At 44.9% G+C, this 20,879-nt stretch overlaps 4 protein-coding genes across 10 annotated transcripts; 2 read left to right on the top strand and 2 right to left on the bottom strand.

Annotated features, from left to right (window-relative positions):
• Positions 1 to 235: 235 nt before the first annotated feature.
• Positions 236 to 3,167, bottom strand: LOC108618917 (uncharacterized). The gene is made up of 2 exons (XM_018015137.2): positions 2,495 to 3,167; positions 236 to 2,409 (listed from the first exon to the last, which is right to left on the bottom strand). The coding sequence occupies exons 1-2, from the start codon at positions 2,664 to 2,666 to the stop codon at positions 716 to 718; spliced, it is 1,866 nt and encodes a 621-aa protein (XP_017870626.1). The 5' UTR covers positions 2,667 to 3,167; the 3' UTR covers positions 236 to 715.
• Positions 3,168 to 3,264: 97 nt separating this feature from the next.
• On the top strand, positions 3,265 to 6,543 carry NELF-B (negative elongation factor B). Its single transcript, XM_089475655.1, has 2 exons — positions 3,265 to 3,686; positions 3,756 to 6,543. Exons 1-2 carry the CDS (start codon positions 3,564 to 3,566, stop codon positions 5,577 to 5,579), a joined length of 1,947 nt encoding a protein of 648 aa, XP_089331781.1. The 5' UTR covers positions 3,265 to 3,563; the 3' UTR covers positions 5,580 to 6,543.
• A 1,151-nt stretch (positions 6,544 to 7,694) lies between these two features.
• Hira (histone cell cycle regulator-like protein) lies at positions 7,695 to 15,537 on the bottom strand. 4 transcript variants are annotated; one of them, XM_089475654.1, is made up of 6 exons: positions 15,425 to 15,537; positions 11,885 to 12,081; positions 10,432 to 11,830; positions 8,794 to 9,693; positions 8,538 to 8,736; positions 7,695 to 8,313 (listed from the first exon to the last, which is right to left on the bottom strand). In XM_089475654.1, exons 2-6 carry the CDS (start codon positions 11,919 to 11,921, stop codon positions 7,906 to 7,908), a joined length of 2,943 nt encoding a protein of 980 aa, XP_089331780.1. In that variant the 5' UTR covers positions 11,922 to 12,081; positions 15,425 to 15,537; the 3' UTR covers positions 7,695 to 7,905. The 4 variants fall into 4 exon arrangements, with proteins under 4 accessions (XP_089331780.1, XP_017870621.1, XP_017870622.1 ...); XM_018015132.2 differs by having other exon boundaries at positions 15,342 to 15,481; XM_018015133.2 differs by having other exon boundaries at positions 8,794 to 9,687; positions 15,342 to 15,481.
• On the top strand, positions 12,472 to 20,639 carry LOC108618918 (uncharacterized). 4 transcript variants are annotated; one of them, XM_089475657.1, is made up of 4 exons: positions 12,472 to 12,633; positions 17,622 to 18,165; positions 18,244 to 19,284; positions 19,854 to 20,639. In XM_089475657.1, exons 2-4 carry the CDS (start codon positions 17,938 to 17,940, stop codon positions 20,412 to 20,414), a joined length of 1,830 nt encoding a protein of 609 aa, XP_089331783.1. In that variant the 5' UTR covers positions 12,472 to 12,633; positions 17,622 to 17,937; the 3' UTR covers positions 20,415 to 20,639. The 4 variants fall into 4 exon arrangements, with proteins under 4 accessions (XP_089331783.1, XP_017870629.1, XP_089331782.1 ...); XM_018015140.2 differs by having other exon boundaries at positions 12,474 to 12,633; positions 19,851 to 20,639; XM_089475656.1 differs by lacking the exon at positions 12,472 to 12,633 and adding an exon at positions 14,553 to 14,692 and having other exon boundaries at positions 19,851 to 20,639.
• The last annotated feature ends 240 nt before the right edge of the window (positions 20,640 to 20,879 follow it).

Raw genomic sequence — 20,879 nt, 5'->3', positions numbered from 1 at the left:
CTTTGTGGCCATAAAAATGTCTCCAAATGGCAGTAAAATGAGATTTAATAGCAGCGAGCATATTCAGCTTACTGTTAATATTAACAGTGGCGTGCGTGTTATTAACAGTGCTGTTAAAAAGTGCACGGGAAATGGAAGAGCTTTGAGTGTGAGAGCGACAGAGAGAGAGAGAGACAGCGATAGAGAGCTGGGACTGCAACTGGATTGAAAAGGTAAGAGGTAAATGAATTTCGCCTTGTTTGTTTATATATTTATAATTTGAACTGTTTTCCTTTTTCTATTTTTTATTTTTTTGCTTTTTTCGGGAATCGATTAGTTTATTTTACAATTATATTCATTACACTTGAAGTTCGTACAGACTAAGTTCTTTATACTTAGAGCCTATTTATTTATTTATTTTTTTGTTTTTTTTGGGAAAATTTACGATTAAAACATACGATTATACAGATAGACATATATATGCAAATAATCTGCACATATATATGGTATATGGAAGTTAAAGCGAGGCTAAAGCTACAGACAAACACTTACAGAAGAGAAAAATAGAATTTCAACTGGGCTGGGGGCAGGCGTTAATAATTTGTAGTTTTTGTTTTTGTTTTTTGTTTGGCTAGGGGAACTACTAAAAAAAAAAGTCTAAATAATCAAGCATATATATGTATATGTATATAGCTCTGCACATATGGGCTGTCTATATCTATGAATGCATATGCAACTAGTCCTTGGCATCCTGCTCGGCCGTCTCCTGCCTGCTGACACAGTTGAGGAATTCCATTTGAATGTGTGTGATCTGCGTCTTGCTAAAATATTGCATTTTTTTCTTGAGAAAATCGAAGAACAAATCGAGCTCGTCGCGCTTAATGCGCGCCTGCGCGAACTGCTGCTGCTCCTCGTCCTTGATCAGTGTGCTGCTCGAGGCGGCCACGCTGATAGAGGCGGAGGAGGAGCCGCCGACGACGTTATTTTGATTGCCCGGACAGCTCAGCGGTGGCAGCTGCAGTATGGTCGTCGCCCCATTATATGGCGTATTTGTTGATGTATTGCACAGTGTGGCAGCTGCTGCTGCCGCTGCGGCCGCTGCCGCAGCTGAAGCTGTTCCTTGTTGTGGCTGCACCCCCGCTGCCGCCGTCGCGCCCGCCGGCAGTGTGGTGCTCACCGTGGCCGCATTCAACGCCACGGCTGGCGTGCTGGATATGGTGACACTGGTGCTCGTCGCCTCGGTGACGTCGACGAGCGCTATTTGCTGGGTGCTGGCTGCTTCGTGGCAGCGCTGGCTGCTCGAGGCCGAGCCCGATGTGGATGCCGCCGCCGCAGCTGCTGTGGTCGTCACGAGTGTGAGATTCTTGAGCTTGGTGTCGGCCGTGATGACGCTGCCGCCGCCAGCCAAAACGCTGTTCGTGGCCGTGGCGCTGCTCACCAAGTGGTGAGAATGTTGCTGATGCTGTGTATGTGTGTGTGTGTGGGTGTGTGCGTGCGCATGATGCGCTGTTGCACGCAGCGGCACACTCACCGTGGTGCGTGTCTCTGGCTCCGGTTCGATGTCCTCTATGCAGAACTCGTCAGCATCAATGTAATGGAAGCCTTTGCTGTCGACCACATCGCTGCTGCCGTCGACGCCCAGCTCGCAGTGCGTGCCACTCGCCTCCTCGTACAGACAGACCTCCTCGTAATCAACCTCAGCTGCTGTGGCGCCATCCTCGTCCAGCTCATGCTTGACAATGTCGACCACCTGTCCGTCATGGTCCACCACATCATCGTCGTCCAACTCATCGTCGACCACGTCATCGTCATCGTGAGTGATTTGTGACAGCTCAATGCTGGACATGCTGCCGTCGTGCTGCTGCTGATGATGATGGTGATGCTGCTGCTGCTGCTGCTGATGCTGCTGCTGCTGTTGGTGATGATTGTGCTGATGATGCTGCTGTTGTTGCTGATGATGGTGTTGCTGTGGCATGGCCATTCTGTGCGCATTGTGATGGTGATGCACCGTATCATCAGCCACGCTCTCCTCATAGGCGGTCATTATGAACGCCTCGGTCTCATCGCTGACGAGCGTTATCTGTGAGGAGGACAGGGCCGTTGTATCCGAATGTTCATCTTCATCGATAATGTCATGCTCCACATCGTGGTCATGCTCGACGCCACCAACACCACCATCAACAATATTATCCTCATCCTCGTCGTCATCCTCATCATCCGGCTGCTTCTTGATCTGCACCATGGCGGCCAGCGCATTGCGATGCGCTTTCAATTTGGGCTGATACACCTTCGATAGGAAGTCCAGCTGCTTGGCATATCGCCACTTGGACAAGCGTCCCTCTATGCACTTGGGCGAACGGCGACGATACTGATGGTACGTATCCCTCAGGTTTTTCCACTTGCGTCGCACCTCCTGCACGCTGTACTTGTCTGTAAAAAGTTGCTCAATTAAAGCATCCAAATATATGTGTATATATGTAAATAAGTGCGGTCTTAGCCAACTACTGCTACTCACTGCCCATTTGCTGAGATACCTCCTGCCATCCGCTCAATATGTCCGGGCGTCGTCGCTGATTCGGCTGCAGCTTGTAGTTATATAGAGCCGGATTCTGGCGCACCAGATTGATAAGCGTGATAATATCGTCCGTGGGCGCATTGTCCTTGTGATAACGCTTGCGCTCCGACATGCTGTCTGTGTGTGTGCGTATGAGTGTATGCGTGTACGTGTACGTTGGATATGTGTATGCGTGTGTGCCACTGTATATGTATATATATCTTTGTATTAGCTTGTTGCTGCTGCTGTTGCTCGTATTATTTCACTGACAGCTGCGCTCAGGGAAGTCACAGGCAAATGTTATTGTTTACACCTTTTGCGTGTAATTGCGTTTATTATTCAATTTCGGTCATCAGATTCCTCTCTCTTTCTCGCTGTGTGTTCAATTGATAAATGGTCTGGCATGCCAAGACACTTGGCTTGCGCGTACGTGTGCTCCAGGCCAGCCAAAATGCACACAGAATTCAACATTTAATGCACACACGTTTCTTGCACACACCGTATGGGTAGCCACGAATTGGCCATGTTTAATTACGCAGAAAAAAACAAAACTTTTGGATAGAAATTTTTTTGGGCTACTCAGCGTTGCCGTACTGTGTTTGTGTATGCTGTGGCCAAGAGAAGCGGTTAGTGTTGCCAGAGGGCTGAAGCGGAATAATACCAGCCCTAAATACTATCGTTACCATAGCACCTATCGCATTATTAGTCTTGCGGCTAGAAACATCGTTGCAGCGGCAATCGATGCACCTTCGACCCGACAAGACACACACTTCTGTGAAGCTACAATATAGTATTATAGAAACGTTAATCGTAAATAAATGTGAAATCTCAATTTCTTACCGCTAACTGCATAAGTTAGTGACTGCAGGCAACGTAGTATCGGCAGACCAGAATGTCAAACATCGCTGCAGCCGTAATCGATGCATTTCTGTACCTAGTCAAACTGTCATCACTAGTTTTATTTCTGCATTCGCTTTGCCATTTTGGCTGCCAACAATTTTTCCATCATTTCCCAAATTGTTGAGTTAAAATGAGCACACCCACCAAAAACAATGGCACTGGCTTAGAGGATGTTAATATACCCGGTCAAGCGTTCCTGCGCGAGGCGCTCACTTCCTGCACAGATCCGCTGAAGGCCATCGAAAGTTTCCAGGTTTGTTTACCTCGGATAAAAAGAAAAAGGGCGCGAAAATTTTAATTGCATATCAATTACACTCGGCAGTTGGAGAATGGCGTCTTGTTGCCGTCGTTGCGCCCCATGCTGCCACTATTGGACTTGCATGGCGTTCGTCGTCTAGACTTTCACACCTCGCTCATGGAGGAGCTGCGCGACAAGCTGATCGCGCACATCAACGATCTTGGCCAGAAAGAGCCTCGCGAGCGTGACAAGAAGCTCAAGGAGCTGCTGGTCAAAAGCTTCCCCGTGGTGCGCGTCAAGTCACTGCGTCCCGTCGTCATGGCCATCTTGCGGAACACCCAGCACATCGATGACAAATACTTGCGAATCTTGGTGCGCGATCGTGAGCTCTATGCAGACACGGACACCGAGGTCAAGCGTCAAATATGGCGCGACAACCAGTCGCTGTTCGGTGACGAGGTGTCGCCACTGCTGTCCCAGTACATTCGCGAGAAGGAGCACATTCTCTTCGACCACACGAATCTCAACAATTTGTTCTTTCAGCCCACGCCCAAGGTGCGCAGGCAGGGCGAGGTTGTCCAGAAGCTGGCCAACATGATCGGCACCAGTGTCAAGCTCTACGACATGGTTTTACAGTTTCTGCGCACGCTCTTCCTGCGCACACGCAACGTTCACTATTGCACACTGCGCGCTGAGCTGCTGATGGCGCTGCACGATCTGGAAGTGCAAGAGATCATCTCGATAGATCCGTGCCACAAATTCACCTGGTGTCTGGATGCCTGTATCAGAGAGAAGAATGTGGACATTAAGCGCTCGCGCGAACTGCAGGGCTTCCTCGACAACATCAAGCGTGGCCAGGAGCAGGTGCTGGGCGATCTGTCGATGACCCTGTGCGATCCCTATGCCATTAACTTCTTGGCCACCTCGGTCATTAAGATACTACAGCATCTGATCAACAACGAGGGCATGCCCAGGGATAATCCGATATTGATTCTATTGCTGCGCATGCTGGCACTCGGCCTCAGCGCTTGGGTCATGATCGATTCGCAGGACTTCAAGGAGCCCAAGCTCGACGCCCAGGTGGTGACCAAGTTTCTGCCGGCTCTCATGTCGCTTATGGTCGACGATCAGTGCCGCAGTCTGCACGGCAAGCTGCCGCCCGACGAGCGCGAGTCTGCCTTGACCACCATCGAGCATTCGGGTCCTGCTCCAGAAGCTGTCGAGACCTACATTCAGGAGAGCTCGGTCTCCAGCATTCTGGCTATGTATTACACGCTGCACACAGCTCGCACCAAAGATCGCGTGGGCGTGCTGCGCGTGCTGGCCATTCTGTCAGGCTGCAAGGACGATCGGGCCTACGAGGATCCCTTCCTGCACTCGTTGATCGCGCTGCTCATACCCATGAGCGATGAGTTCGGCACCGAAGACTTTTGCACCACACTCTTCGATGAGTTCATCTTTGCCGGCCTCACGCGTGAGAATGTGACATCGCGGCACATGCTGAAGCTGCTCTGGTATGTCCACAACAAGCTGCCCGCTGGCCGCTTGGCGACCCTAATGAAGGCCATGCAGCCGACCACGGCGCACAACGAGCACATTCACAAGCTCTACGAGTCGCTGCAGGAGCGCATTGGCTCGGTGCCCGCTGGGCCATTGCAGCCGCCAGAGCCAGTAGCCGCAGCAGAAGGAGCAGCTGCAGCTGCCGTTGGAGCTGGCCCGGTGCCTGGGCCTGGGCCAGGGCCAGGGCCTGGCGTTGCAGCAGCAGGAACCCCAGCAGCAGCATCAGCAGCAGCAACTGGCATAGCAGCAACAGTTATACAGGCAACACCTGCTGCTGTAGCTGCGACTGAATTCGACTCGCCCATGAAGAATCTGGGCACTCCGGGTCCGCACTATAGTCCCCAATAGCCGGAAGCATTGGCAGCAGCAGCTGCTGGTCCCGCTCCTGCTACTGCTGCTGCCCCAACATCTGCGCCAGCCTCAACACTGGGCTAAGTCGCTTGGTCTAGTCAGCTGTATAAACAGTTAACGAAATCTAATCGAAAACTAAGCCATAGATTTCTTCGATACACTCATTGTGTCCATATATACGATAGAAGCTTGTCAGCCAAAGCTTTGTAAATAGCCCCGAATTAGTTTTTAGTTATATGTGTCTATATAGAAGCTATCCAAAGCTCCAAATATTGCTAACCATGGAGTAGATATATAAACATAAATATTTATATCCTAAGCTATGATATAGCTATAAAGCAAAGATTATTTTGTCACATTTGTCTAAGAATAGATGTATGTCTATATCAGTATAGTCATGATATATATTCACTATTTAACAGATCTTGTATGTCTATAAGATAACCCACCAAATATCTAATAATAATGCATGTAATATACATATATGTCCAGATATCTGTTAATTTTATGTAAACAATGTCTATATATGTAAATATTATAATCCATAGAGACATAAACATAAATACTTGAATAATTAGCTAAGTGTCCAAATATACATATATATACATATACAACTCTATATAGTTCCAGGAATATATATATATATTCCATATAAACTATGAGAATTAAGAAATATTCAGTTCATCATTCCACCTATATTAACTTATTACAAATCTGTTTGAGATCAGAGATGATCCCATCAAATGGTTCCAAAACTCTGCCTGGAAATGTTCATATTTAGTATATATACTAAATAAACTATATACTAAATATGCGCTAATAACTCGTAAGCAACTAAGTCACATGCAATGCATTTAAGCACAAAGTAACTTAACTTAAATTGTTCAACTATAACATATCCTATAATAATAAATATATATAACATAACCTCAAACAAAATATACATACGTATATACTTACATATTCAAATACTATTCAAATCATATGCCATCTAATAATACGATAAACAACAACTTTTTAACTCAACTCAAAGCACTCGACTTTAAGATCAGATCTCTTACCACATATGGAACACAACATAACCTCAAATAGAGTAGAGTGAGTTTCAAGTTGTTTTACGATGTTTTGCACACTAATTGATGTCTATTAAGGTAACCCTATATGCTCCATAAGAAATTCAACTTTAACTTAAGCTTAAAATCACACATACACATAAATGTATACATATGTCAATACCCGGATATATCATATGTATATCGGTTATATGGATATTTGCATTTTGACTACATCTACTTCAATGAAATTGAAATTTTTATAAGTGTCTATAACTATATGAATAAATGTACGTGTTGGTGTCTATCTAGCCAAAAATGAGCGAAGACTCTTTGATTGATTGATGGATGATAAACCTACGAGAACTGTTGGGAAATTGAATTCGATGATGAGCAACTTATTATATAGTAGAAAGTTAGCTCTATCTCTATGAGGTTTTGACCATTGTTTATATTTTATTTTATCAATTGGCGGATTGATCAACTGATTGATGATCAACATAGAGACTATCGGTAAAGCTCTATACTATTTTATTAGATGCAAGACAAAGCTACGGATATATAATATAAAAGATAAGCTATATAAGATTCTAGAAAACTTTTTACCAATAGTCAGATAGATTGATTGACTCATTGATTAATGGGCCCAGCTGTATTGATCGACTGATTGATTCATGAGTGTGGGATCAAAATTAGTGCTATGGTGGATAAATACCTTAGTGTATAGCTTTTTCGATATGAAACAAGATTTAGAATATGTTGCCTCTGTCTATAGATAGATTAATTGATTGATGATCAAAGTAGAACTTGAAGAGTTACAGTAAGAAATCAAATATTCATAGAGAATTTCGCTTCAAAGAACTCATATTTCATATAGTAACTGTATGCCTAGATTTACAATCTAGATTTCCAGAAGCTTTTAATATTATTCCATTCAATTGAGACATCAAATGATTGATTGAGCTCATTTATAGCTTATCAAGTACAGCAGAGAGAGGGTGTTAAAAGGCTTCTTAAACCAGGTCGAACACCTGCTCCCCAGCTAATAGAAACGCCGAGCTTGTATGCTTATCAAAATAGTGACCATTATATTAAAAACTTTCGCATTTATCGCTTACAATTAGTTGACATAATCTGTGAATGGAATATCAGTGGCAGACCAGAACAAATATATAATAAAAAGAAAAGAAAAACAATCAAATGAATGGATAAATATAAGAACAGTACATCGCTGATCGGGTGCTTGGGCAGACATCTAACACAACTAACACTCAATTCTTGTCCGTTTCGAGGTCGGGTAACGTGGGCTCTGGCGTTGAGGACGACGCTGGCTGTGAGGACGACGATGATTCCGTCTCACAGCCGTCCGGCTCGGCACTCTTGCGATCCGAGTCAGACTGAGCGGGCGGCTGCGGCGGCGGCGGCGGTGACGATGGCTCCGCTGTGAGCAGCTTCTCGATGGCAGCCGCCGCAGCGGCTGCTCCTCGGGTGCGCGTGCACGGCGATGAGGGCAGTGGATAGGTGAGCGTTGAGGAGGATTGCGGCGCCGGCGCATCGATCACGAAATTCTCCTCGTTCAGCTTGTACACCTCCAGGTATTCGTTGTATATGTGCTCCCACTGGGTGTGCGGCTTCAGGGACTCCAGGACGCACTGCATCAGTTCGTGCTTCGGCACACACTGCGGGAAGAGAAAGAAAGCGGATTGCGGATTAGACTGAATTTATTTCAGTTTCGTGTGGGCTTAACTATAAGAGGCTGCCATTGAATCGTCTAGAGAATTGTTTAGAAAGCTTTCTCCTGAGTATAAGCAACTCCAATCGAAGCTTAATGAAGGCATAACATTCAAGCAGTTTCTACAAGGAGTCACCTCTCAAGGCTCTCATCCCTTATTCAGCTATTCACCTGCGTTAGCTCCGGGTCCCTGTTGAGCAGGCCATCCAAGAATAATCGTAATCGCTTCTCGGTGCCATAGGTGGCCAGCTGGAAGGTGAGCATGACGTGCCAATGCTTCAGTTCCTCAATGGCCTCCATGGCCTCGCACAGTTTTATTTGATTCTCCAGGAAGAGCACCTTGGCCGTTTGCTGCCAGCTCTCCGGATCGCTAGAACACAATTGAGATTAGCTATGGAACGTAGAGTTAGATCAACTGCAAGCTCACATTTCGACAGGTCCGCGCAGGCTGAGATAGTTCTGTGTGCTGGCCTGCATGCTGAGCAGCGGGAACTTGCGATTCACGTGCTCCAGATCGCGCGGCAGCGAGCCACGAATGCCGTTGAACATGATGGCGTCGCCCGTGGCCAGGACCAGCCAGGACTTTAGGGTGGTGGAATAGGAGTAGGAATTGCCGCTGGGAAAGCCAATCAGGGGCATGCCCTGGTCCGTGATGGCAAACTGCAGCGCCATGCCGTGCTTGGTCAGCAGCTCCAGGCAGTTGGTGGCCACTCGAATGCGTCGCTTGGTTATGTGCCAGATCCTCAAGAGGCCGCACTCGGTGAGGACGCCCACCATCTGATTGTCCGGACTGAAGGTGCAGTGTACGGCCACGCTGTTCAATGAGATGGCCGGAAAGATGGGACAGCCGGTCGGCATGGCCAACAGCCGCATGCTGCCGTCCAGCGAGCAGAGCATCACATATTTGCTGCACAGATTCACGTTGATCACGGGCGACCCCACATACATCTCCCAGAGCTGTTCGCGGCTCAGCTGCGCCGTCACCTTGGCGACCATGCCGTAGCCCGTCTTCAGATGCCCGTTCTGCACATGGATGCGATAGTCCTGCGCGGATTTGGTGAACTCGCACTTGCTATTCGCCGTGATCTGCATCTTCGGTCCGAGCGTATTGCTGCTATTCGAATCGCTGAGCAACTGCATCGAATTGCGACGCGGTGCAATCGCTGCTGTCGCCGTCGCCGCCGGGGGCAACATCAGGCGTCCCACTGGCTCTGGCCGTGTGAACAACGGCTCTGGCATCAGTGGCTCCACCCCGCTCACGGCATTCGTTGTGCCCGCTCCGGCAATACCCAGGCCATGGTTCCCACTGTTGGTGCTATTGCTGTTGCTGAAAGAAACGGAGAATAGGTTAGCTGTGAGCTTGGATTGGGCTAGAGGAGAGCTAGAGCTAGAGATCTTGATTCCTGATTTCTGCTAGCCATGATCTATATTTGCTGCTCTTCAATGAGTTGCTTCGGGGCTAATTCTTCATCTGAAAGACTCTCCAAGCTAGCTGGCTGTCTTCTTCTTATTATTATTATCATTTCATAGGTGATTCCAATGGCCTGGTTTTGCTGCACTTACTCCCAGGAGGCTGAATCGTAGACTTTCCCAGCTAGCTAGATTTTTCTTCTGCTTCGTCTTCTTCTGATTCTTCTTCTTTTTATCTTTCTCTTGCTTATTGATAAAATCTTTGACTTTCCCAGCTAGTCAGATTCTTCTTCTTCTACTGTTTTTTTCTCTTTTTTTATTCTTCTGCTTCCTTTCCTTCTCTTTAAACGTTTTCTTATCTCAAAGTTCAGTTCCGATTGCCTGACTGTGATGCACTTGCTCTGGCTTCGTCTTCTTCTTCTTCTTCATCTCCGTTCTAACTTCAGCATTCCACAGTCAACTCCAACTGCTAGCCTATGATGCACTTGCTCTATTTTGAAATTCATGGAGTTAGCTAGATGTCCGCTCTAGAAAGGATTACTATGCAGTTGTCACCTGCTTCATTCGTGTTCTCCCTATAATCGCCTCTCAAGCGGCTCCTCTCAGCATCTTCATCATCAATTGCCTCTGGCTGTTAATTATAGACGCTGCCCACCTGTTGCTTTGGATGGCGTTGCTGCCGGTGCCGATGCTGCTGCTGGATATACTGCTGCTGCCCATGCTCGAAATGGGCTCTGAGAGATCGTTGAGCGGTATGAACATGGGTGTGATGCGTCGCTTGCCATCTTTGGTTCGCGTCTCTGTCTGTTTGCTAATGGCACGCGCTGGCGACGCTGTGCCCGCTTGACCCGGCTGGACAGGCAGGCGTCGCTCCATGGCCGCATTGGGCAGGGCATAGGAGGTGAACTCGGGCACACTACGTGCCTGCTGCTTGATGGCGTAGTTGTCCTCGATACAGCCGCCGTATTTGCGCTTGAAGATGGCCTTCTTTTCCACCTCGGGGACGCGTGTGCCCAGCTCCTCTTCGCTGAACTGCAGGCAGGCGATGGTGCCGTCGCCGCTGCAGGCCATTAGCAGACACTGTTGCGGACCCCAGGACAGGTCCAGCACGCTGTCATTGAACAGTTCATGGATGACGATCATGGGACGCTGGAGCGCCGTCATCCACACGGACAGCGAGCGATCCCTGGAGCCCACAGCCAGGACGCAGTACTGCATCGCTTTGCTGGGACTATCGCCGGCCATATACCGCGTAAGTATGGAATTGTGGAAGCGTACGCAGGTCACCGCCTTGCGATGGCCCACAAAATCTTTGTCACATTTCCAGCCCTCGCGTTCCACTATTTGGGCTGTGGGTCCACCGCCGTTCATGGCATGCGCGGATACCAGATACTGGCCATCGGGTGACCAGGAAAGCCGCAGGATGTGTGTGGTGCCGCCGCACTCCTGAAACGGTTCCGTGATCGTTGTGCTGCACGACCAGTCTACAGTACGCCAGATCTTTATGCTGCGATCATCCGACTGCGAGGCAAGGAAATTGCCCACCGGATCCCAGGCCACGCCTTTAACTAAACCCGTATGTCCTTTCAGAGTTTGCAGCATGTTGGGCAGGGCCTGACCATCCCAGACAATGATGGTGTTATCTATGCTACAGCTGGCCAAGAAGTAATCGTTGGGCGACCACGCCAGATCCAGAACGTCGCCGTCGTGGCCGCGCAGCGTGTGTATGCACTTCCAGGACTCGTGATTCTGTTGCATTCCACCGGTGCCAAAGACACCGCTTGATCCTTGGGCCTTGCGCCAGATCATGATCAGCTTATCATCGGAACCGGATGCAAGGAGCTGTCCATTCTGCGACCAGCGCACACAGTTAACGCACGCCAAGTGCTGATCCATTTGACAGAGCATGCGGGGTACCGATGCATCGTTCTCATCCTTCTCGGAGAGCACCGGCTTGAGGTTCCAAATAACAACACGTCCCGAATCATTTCCCTGCCCGCCAGTCGCAAATTTCGTACAATCCTGGTGCACATCCACTGAGAAGATGGGTTTATCTACAAGCAATTCACAGTGGAATTAAATGCCCGGCTGCATGGAATACTGCTTACCATCGTGATGCACCCAACCAGGCTTCACGAGCCTCATTAATGCGGCTACTGTATGTTGTTTGTAAATATCCGCGGTTCCAATTGCCGCTCGGTATTGTGTTTGCCGGCAAATAGGGATGTGAATAACATAACGTCATATATCGAGAAGCTTTAATACCGATATGTCTGCCACATTATTATTATAACTTTTTTAAAACCTAAACAAATGAGCAAACATTACAAAAATCATAAAATATAGCTATTATTTCATATATAGCATATAATATATAATTTATATGTACGAATATAGATAAGTTTTTAGTACTATTGCACACCACGACGTCTGTGCGCTGATCTTGCCACAGTATATGCGGAGATTTGCCGCCAAATGTACTTGTTATCGATAGCGGTGTGACCCCATGCCATTATAACAACAACGAAACACAACAATGTCAGCTTCTTTCCTTTCTTATTAATTTTTTAATTCAACTCCTGCACTTAGCTATAAGTGCCATTTTAAAATAAATTCTTTGCATTTTAATCGTACACAATCGAATCGTCATCAATTCAAGCAAATTAATCGACTGTGTATCATATGATTAACTGTCCCATCACTTGCGGTGTCCAAGCCAGCGGTATTGTGCTTAAACAAGATATCAATTAACAAGTGAGGATTGAGTGAGTGCAGTGCATAAAATATTCAAAGAAGTATTTAAGAAAAACAACAATATAGTGACAGCGATAAAAGCTGTCAATAATAGTGCAAAACGGTAAGAAACCAAATCAACCAAACAATGAGAAATAAATGCGCATATATGCAAATATGAGTGCGCATGTGTGTGTGTGTGTGTGAGCTTGTAAGTTAGCAGCCCAAACATTCAAAATAAAGCGAACGCAAATGCATAAAAACGAAGGTTAAGCATAAAGCGCACAAATAGAACATATGTACACTTCCATACAAATGCATGTATGTACATGTATGAGTGTGTGTGTGTGTGCGAGTGCGAATGCGTATTCTGCGTATGTGTGTATCTGTTCCAAATGCGTAGATAAAGCTGTTAACAATTTGTTGTTGACCTTCGATTTGCTAATCAAACGAAACGGCGGTCGCAAACCCAACAATGAACTCTTTCAATGGCAGCGGCAACTTAACCTCGTTCACAACAAGCCCCAAATGTGCGGAAATACAGACGTGACTGTGTGTATATGTGTGTGAACTACGAAAAAAAAAAACTTCGCAAAATGTATACATTAAATCCCGCTGTCATATCGTTTAATACTTGATATATTTTTTTCAATTAGTGAATCTTTTTGCGCGCGCTTTCTCTGCATGCACACACACATGCACAGTTTATGCATGCATACATGCACAGAATTCGGTCTATTACTTAACAGGCAATGCGTTGAAGCAAGCAGATGGCTGTTGCTCACTCGCTCACTTTGCCAAAATGAGCACACAGCACACAGGTAAGCGCGAGAGCGCGCAACCTACTTCCAATTTTGGTGCGCTCTGCTCTCTCGCAGGCTACGGCAAGCCAATGAATGTGTGCATGTATGTGTATATATTTGTGTTGGTCAAGAAACAGTTATTCAAGTTAAAACTAAAATGCCCAAAGTTGCATATTTTTTCTTTTAAAGATTTTTACTTTCTATTTTAGTTGTGGTTGCTTTGTTGTTGTCATTGTTGAGTATTACGCTGGCATTTTATTTATACTGAATGAAAATCGACTGTGTGTGTGTTTGTAATACCGTTATTTCGAATATCTTGTAGTTTTTGTTTTTGGTTTTGCCAAAGAGCTTAACGGCAACCTGTTTCACGCATTACTCTCTGCTACTCTCCTTCTGTTGCTGTTATTATCAATATTGTTGCTGTTTTCACATTCTTATGAGAATTCCAATAAGACAGGCTTGTCTTTCACTTTCGGTCAGACGCAATATGTGTGTGTGTGTGCGAGTGTGTGCGTTTGTAGGAAAGTTGATTTCTTCATGCGTGCCATAGCAAAAACAAGGTCATCGTTAATTATGTGCTGAATGTATGCGTATGTGTGCGAGTATGACAATAAACCAACATCTTTGACGCATATATCTATTTATAAAATGCGCTATTAGCAGTCGCCCACGCAGTTCTTTTCAACTTTTGCTCATAATTACTCCCCCTTCTACTTTAACCATATTCAGTCCATTTACCACAAGTACAGTTATTGTTTTGGTTTCATTTGCAATGTAATTTGATTGGCTAAGGCGAACTCGCATACATACATATGTAAATATATAAACAAATTGTCGTTGCTTAATGTAACGTACCAAATTTGGTCAAATTGTCATTGCTTGCTTATTTGATTTTCTTGCATTTGCAAGTGTTTCACCACTTGCTGCGCATCTGCGCGTCTTTAGCATCTTTGTAAACAAAAGGAAAGAGGAGGAACAGACAGAAAAAGAAAAACAAAAACAAATCAAGCAAGCGCCATAGCAACCAATAACGGGTGCAGTTGACCTAGATTGTGGCGTTTTTGGAGGCGATTTATTTGTTTGTTTGTTGCTGGCGTTGCCACTGGCACGTAGCACACGACAAGGAAATATACACAACTATGTACCTTTTTCATCTTTTTTGGACATGTATTTTCGGCTGCGCTTGCGGACACTTTCGCCGCAGCACAAGAAAACAAGAAAACCAGACTGCCAACAATTTGTTGCATTTTGCTTGTTGGTAGTGTTGTAAAGTGTGCAAGCAGCAGCAGCAGCTGACGGAGTTGCCACTTCTAGTTACATGGTGACATTAGATGTGCAAAGACAACTCCAATTGGATTAGCTCAAGGCAGCCGTAAAATGGTAACGTTTATAATGCCATCACTTTTTTTCCTAGCAAATCTACACTTAAAAGTATAATTCTGCGAATTAAAAATCTATACGTCAATACAAATTTGTAATCATGTGGAGTGTACCATTAAATGCTGTACCATCCTTGGTACATTCGTTCTGCGTGTGGCAACAGTGCTTACATCTCGTTTGTCACGTATTACACTGCTGTGGAGGGGGGTCTATAAATATACTAGTAAGCATAGAAGTTTGTGGGTGTGTGTGTGGCGCTTGATTTGAATTGCGTCTTAAATTTATGCATGTATGTGCATATGTATATATGTAGGTACACATGTAGCAAGAACCGCAAATACAACAGCAAGAACAACCAATCAACGGCGCTTATCAGCTTTTTCTCTCACACGTTTTTGCGTTTTTATCAGCCAGTACTATTGTTCTTATTTGTGTTTTACTTGCCACGCAAACAATAACAAACTACATGCAACCACCAATACTAAATATATATGCATGTACATATACACACATATACGTATACAGTAAATTTCAAAATGTTTTGCCTCCTTTTGTTCTGTGTAGTGTGGCAACGCCGTCTTGTTATGCAAATTGTTGCTCTCACTCGCTCGCACTGTATCTCAATACTGCTGTGTGTATTAATACGTACATAAAAGTGTGCATGTGTGTGTGTACTTTTTTTCACAACCGGAATTTTTTGCTGTTGCTTTTGCTGCGCGCATTCTCACGTACACAAGAGCGTTTGTTTTGCGCTCAGCTGCTGGGGCTGCTGCTGCTTTGCTGCCTTACGCTGTTACTGTTGTGTTATCACTGCATTTGCTTTGTGCTACGTATTCTGAGCGCTGTTTCGGATTCGTACATTTTGCGCTGCACTCGCACACATAGGCGCGCTCGTACGCACAGATACAGCGACGAATGGCTACGAAAAAGTGACGACTGAAAAGCGGCGTCGGCAGCGTCAGCGTCGCCGTCGCCGTCAACAGCAGCAACATCAACGCAGCGCAGCGCAGCGGTTTTATTTTATTTTATTCATTTTTTTGTATTTTTGGTTTGTCAGTTTGTCTTTGTGTTTCTTGCGTGCAGACGCGTTTCGTTATTCTCCGTAAATTCCATTTGCACTTTATGCATAAAATATCCTCAAAATTATTTCAATGTTAATTGAAAGTAAATGTTTCAGTGACTTGTGAAATAAATAATAAATAGGAAATATAAAAAGAAAAAACAATCAAAAGAAATCAAGTGAATTAGATGTGAAGTTGAGGTAAATTAAAATTTAATGACTTAATATGGGCTTTAGACGCGAGTAAATGAAAATTTTGCCAAGATCAAAACATTTTTTTTTTTTGACAAACATATGAGTGTATGCGTGTGTGTGTGTGTGTGTGTGCATGTATTACTTCTGTGTTGTGTAGAGCGCGCGTGGCGTGGGCAGCTGCTGCAGCCGCAACAACAATCTAGTCGGCGTCCGGCACTAAATATAAGATATCTAAGAGAGAAAAAATTTGTAAACCTGTTTACGCAGTAGGCACATTTTCACCAAACCAACACCAAAAGATACACACATATGCATATATATACTTAAGTGACTAGAAGAGAAGGTGGTCAGGTCTACCCTCTCTCTCTGTCCATCGAAGCCTCCATACTCCTCCACATACAACGGCAATTGCACTAATTTTTAAACGTTTTAACTTCGCAACGTTTACCAACACGTACACGTAATGTACTAACAACAAGCTCGCATCAAACACGATCGCACACACACAGAAGCATGCGCATATCTACATATGTATATGAAAGTGTGAATGTGTGTGTGGCACACGCGCCGGTACATACACACATATATATTTACGCACATATGCCTGTATATGTATATGTGTATGTATGTATGTACGCACTTTCAACTTGAACGCCAATGCTCGAAAATCAGTGTCCCCAAAAATAAAATAAAAAGCATTAAAACGCACGCACACACACATGTACATTCAAAGGCCCAATAACAACGCGCACCTGGAATCAAAGCGAACGGCGCTGCTCAAAAGTCACGTCACAAACGTCGGGGTGAATTGTGTACATATGCATGTGTATATGTGCGTATATGCGTTGTTGCTGTTTTTGTGCGAGAGTGCAACGAGCGCGCGCGCCAACGCAATGCAGTGTCTATGTACACATGCATATAATGTGCATGTGTGTGTACATCTGTATTTCATTTTTGCGCGACGCTTTGTTTACGCGTCCCCAAAGTGCACGCATACATGCACAAACGTGCGTAAACTTCATGCGAGCTGTATGTGTGTGTGTGTTGTATATCTTTGCAAAGTACAATCCATGTATGAATGCGTGCGCATGTATGTGTGTTCAAGTGTGCGTGTTCAGTCAGCTGCTTTTGTGTCTTGCATTTGCCTGTACACAATTTAGCATTTAATTAGCATTATTATTATATGTATGTATGTACATGTGTGCATGTATAACATGCCACCTGCTAAATGATGATAAGAGTGACAAAAGTTGTGCACCGCTTAATATATTTTTTGTTTCTTTCTTGTATTAAATATTTCTTTTGTGTTGTCGTCGTAAAATGAGGGAGAAAACACAAGTACGGCAACACTGTTGCCAGCTGTTATATTTTCACTTATTCTTCTTTTCACATGCTTTCAATGGAAAGGGCAATGCTTTTATTATGCACACGTATTTTTGTAATACAATTGAATGAAAATAAATGTACATGCAAATACGTATATTATATGTATACATATTTTGATTTTTAATGCAACGAGTTGCGATTTCGCAGCGTTGCCACTTGCCACAATAGACCATAGAAACTACACATTTTACAGCACTGTCGCGCACAGCTGTTTACTTTTTCTTTGACTGTTTAAAATTTGAAATTTATTTGCTTATAGTTTATTTTTAAACATTGTTTCTTTTGCAGCAAACAAACAACACAAATGCAGCTAAAAACATCGCAACGAAGACGATGGATGATGATGTCCGAGCTCAAATCAATAACAACAACAAGAGCTATGCACAAGTAGCAATTAAAAAAGTTAAAGCCATTGAAAAAAAAAAAAAACAAATAAATTAATGTCGCACAAAAATTGACTTGCTAAGCAAACAGAACTCGTATGATTCAAAATAGTTAACTTTGTGACAAAGCAAAGAGAGCACCCAATCCCATTACAAAAAGAGAACAAATCTCTTCAACAACACAAAAACTACAATAATAATAAAGCAATAAAATCTTCATCATGTTCAACTTCCATAAGCCACGCGTCTATCGCTCCACGGACGGCTGTTGCATTTGCCGTGCCAAGTCGAGCAGCTCGCGTTTCACGGCGTCGCGCAAATACGAAAAGGAGTCTATGCAATGCTTCAATCTGCATGAGCCGCGTAACGGTGAAATCTGCAATGCCTGCGTCCTGCTGGTCAAGCGCTACAAGCGGCTGCCTGTTGGCAGCAAACGTCACTGGGGACATGTGAGTGTGAAAACAAAGAGAAAGCGTCATCTGCAATCGAAACTTATTCTCCCTCTCTCCCTCTGTCTTTTTTAACAGGTGGTGGATGCACGCGCTGGCCCCGGCACCAAATCTCTCGCCAAGCAAAAGAAGCGAGAGAACGAATGTGAGGTTAAGTCAGCGGGCTCTTTCATACCCGAGAAATTCGCCAAGATATTCAAAAAGAATCGCAAAGGGAAAATAACAGCAGCAACAGCGCCCTCTTCCGCCAATCAGCAGCAACACCAACGCAATGGCAATAGTTCGCCACACTCCGAGGAGCAGCCGAGCGATTCCAACGAGAGCTACGACGAGCACGAACAGCAGCTCCAGCAACAACAACAACAGCTGATCGGCAGCACTGCCGCAACACCATATCAGACGCGTAAGCGCACCGCTGCAGCAGCGCAACTGGCCACGGAATCGCTGCTAAAGAAGAGTGCTGCACAACGTTCGCGGTATACGGGCAGCAAGAGACGGCGCATGCTGGAACCAAAAAAGAATCGACGTGCCGTCGATAATGTGCCGTTCTTCGAGGAGCACGATCTGCTGCGACTGGACGTATGCTGCGGCACCGTCTTCCAGAGCCTCAGTCTAGGCAGCGCCTGTTACATAATCGATACGGAGCTCTATAAGCCCTGCGAGAAACATCGCAGGCGCAGACAACAGCCAGAGCAGCAAAGGGAACTGGAACCAGTAGCGACAACGGTGCAACAGACGGAACTAGAGCCAAAGCCAGTTAGCCAGAGCATTAGCACGCCGGCGTTAAAGAAGCATCATTTGTATTTTAAGCGACAATCGGAGTCATTTCCACAGGGCGAAGTACATAGAATAAGTCCAATTCCATTGAATAAGACTGAGCCAGCAACAATAACTGTACAACAACAACAGCAACATTCCACAGCAATTGCGACTGTGACGTCAGCAGCATTGCACTCAAACATCTTAACTACGGCTGTGGGTGCTGCCTCGCCCTCATCGTTATCTTCCTCATCGAATTGCTCTACTTCCTCCTCTGTGGCCACCAAATTCAGTGACAACTCCTCGGACTCGGGCTTCGATGAGCATGTGCTAGAACGCAAATCTGTGAGTCCGCCCACGGTGAGTGCAGATAATGATTAATTATTTATGTAGTGAACAGCATATTTGCCTAAAGCGCAGACAGCAGGAGCAGCAGCAGCAGCTGAATGTATTGGTTCAATCATCTATGCATGTGATTATCTCGTTTTGATACAAGAGCGATTTACATTGTTGCGCTGCTATTGCCATCTCGCTTCTTTACATTCGAGTGCTTTGCAGAGCGCAGACAACAGTGCTGATAGAATATAAAGCTATATTCAAATTTCTGCATAAATGAGATCTATAATTATGTTATGTTTATGATTATTCGAATGTATAACTTAATGTTGTCAAAGAAATTTTTAAATATGGCGCTTCTGCAACTTTCTATGTTTCGAACAAAATTAAATTAAGCTGAAGGTAAATTTAGCTATAGCTAAAAATAGCTAAGTTCTCAACTATGCAGTTCGATTTGACTTACTTTATGGGCGCAAGTGTTGCTATTGCCGTCCTGTTCTAATGCATAAGACTGCTTAAGGGCATCGTTTGTTTACAGTGGCACTCAAACTGTAGAGCTTCTTTTTCTAATATTCTGTTTAAATTTTCAGCAGGATGATCAGCAGCTAGATAAGAAGCCACGCAGCAGCACCAGCAGCAGCGTGCAACGCTTAATACTGGCCAGCGGCTTACCCATCAGCGGCCAGGCCCAGAATCTGGTGCTGACGGGCAACGAGTTTACCGCACGTTTCGTTCAACGGCAGCAGGCGCCCAAAATAAATGTGCTGACGACGGCAGCAGCAGGAGGAGCAGCAACAGCAGCAGGAGCAACAATAACAGGAGCAACAACAACACCAACAATAACAGGATCTCAAAGTAATGGCAATAAAATGCGTGCAATATTTAACAATGCAAACACAATTCAGCATGAAAATGGAGTGACAACAATTTTGCCAGCCTCCTCGCTGGCGGCCACAAACCAAACGGCAGCCATGAATGCCATTGCGCCCAGCACGGTGACCATAACGCCAGCCAAGAAACCAAATGCAACAGCAGCAGCAGCTGCTGCTGCGGTGGTCAATCCCAAGTTCATATTGTTGAAGCCAGCAATTGGCAAATTCGGCAGCAACAACAATCAGGTGAATCCGCCGGCAGCTGAGATCAAAATAACTTAGATCGAATACACTTTTGGGGCAGGCCGCACACTAATACAAATTGATGCATTTGAAAAGTAAATGGGCTTAAGACGTTTCTGAGAGACTAAAATGCATAGAAATTGATAGAATAAGACACACAGTTGCCACTAGCTATAATGTACCGCTGCAAAGGGCAACGAAAAGGCTGCCATTATGTTAAATTTATACAAAAAAAAAAAAAAAATTAACAAATAAAAGCAAAAACCAATTACATAGCCATGTTAACTGGCTGTTGAAAACAAACCTTGTTGATTTACATGCATATTGTAGCGAGTATTTACTGTAAGTGGAAAACAAAAACTGGCGCAAAATGTTGTATATATATATATAGAGAGATATATAGATATAAGGTACAAACAACAACTTGTTTCATACAACAATATACTTTAATTTACTTTATTTTTAGCACTTACATTTAATCATCTCTTTTTTTTTTTTGTATTT

The sequence above is a fragment of the Drosophila arizonae genome, chromosome X (genome assembly GCF_054131065.1).
Source record: "Drosophila arizonae isolate 15081-1271.41 chromosome X, UAZ_ARI_1.0, whole genome shotgun sequence".
Lineage (NCBI taxonomy): Eukaryota > Metazoa > Arthropoda > Insecta > Diptera > Drosophilidae > Drosophila > Drosophila arizonae.
This window is presented reverse-complemented; position numbering and strand designations above follow the sequence as displayed.

Excerpts from the sequence above, each read along its gene's own strand:
- NELF-B (XM_089475655.1), top strand. The coding sequence starts at position 3,564 with ATGAGCACACCCACCAAAAACAATGGCACTGGCTTAGAGGATGTTAAT. Across the intron at positions 3,687-3,755 it reads AGGCCATCGAAAGTTTCCAG|TTGGAGAATGGCGTCTTGTT; the intron begins GTTTGTTTACCT and ends TACACTCGGCAG.
- LOC108618918 (XM_018015140.2), top strand. The coding sequence starts at position 17,938 with ATGTTCAACTTCCATAAGCCACGCGTCTATCGCTCCACGGACGGCTGT. Across the intron at positions 18,166-18,243 it reads GCAAACGTCACTGGGGACAT|GTGGTGGATGCACGCGCTGG; the intron begins GTGAGTGTGAAA and ends CTTTTTTAACAG. Across the intron at positions 19,285-19,850 it reads AATCTGTGAGTCCGCCCACG|CAGGATGATCAGCAGCTAGA; the intron begins GTGAGTGCAGAT and ends TTAAATTTTCAG.
- LOC108618917 (XM_018015137.2), bottom strand. The coding sequence starts at position 2,666 with ATGTCGGAGCGCAAGCGTTATCACAAGGACAATGCGCCCACGGACGAT. Across the intron at positions 2,410-2,494 it reads GGTATCTCAGCAAATGGGCA|ACAAGTACAGCGTGCAGGAG; the intron begins GTGAGTAGCAGT and ends AACTTTTTACAG.
- Hira (XM_089475654.1), bottom strand. The coding sequence starts at position 11,921 with ATGAGGCTCGTGAAGCCTGGTTGGGTGCATCACGATG. Across the intron at positions 9,694-10,431 it reads AACGCCATCCAAAGCAACAG|CAACAGCAATAGCACCAACA; the intron begins GTGGGCAGCGTC and ends CGTTTCTTTCAG. Across the intron at positions 8,737-8,793 it reads CTGCGCGGACCTGTCGAAAT|CGATCCGGAGAGCTGGCAGC; the intron begins GTGAGCTTGCAG and ends ATTGTGTTCTAG.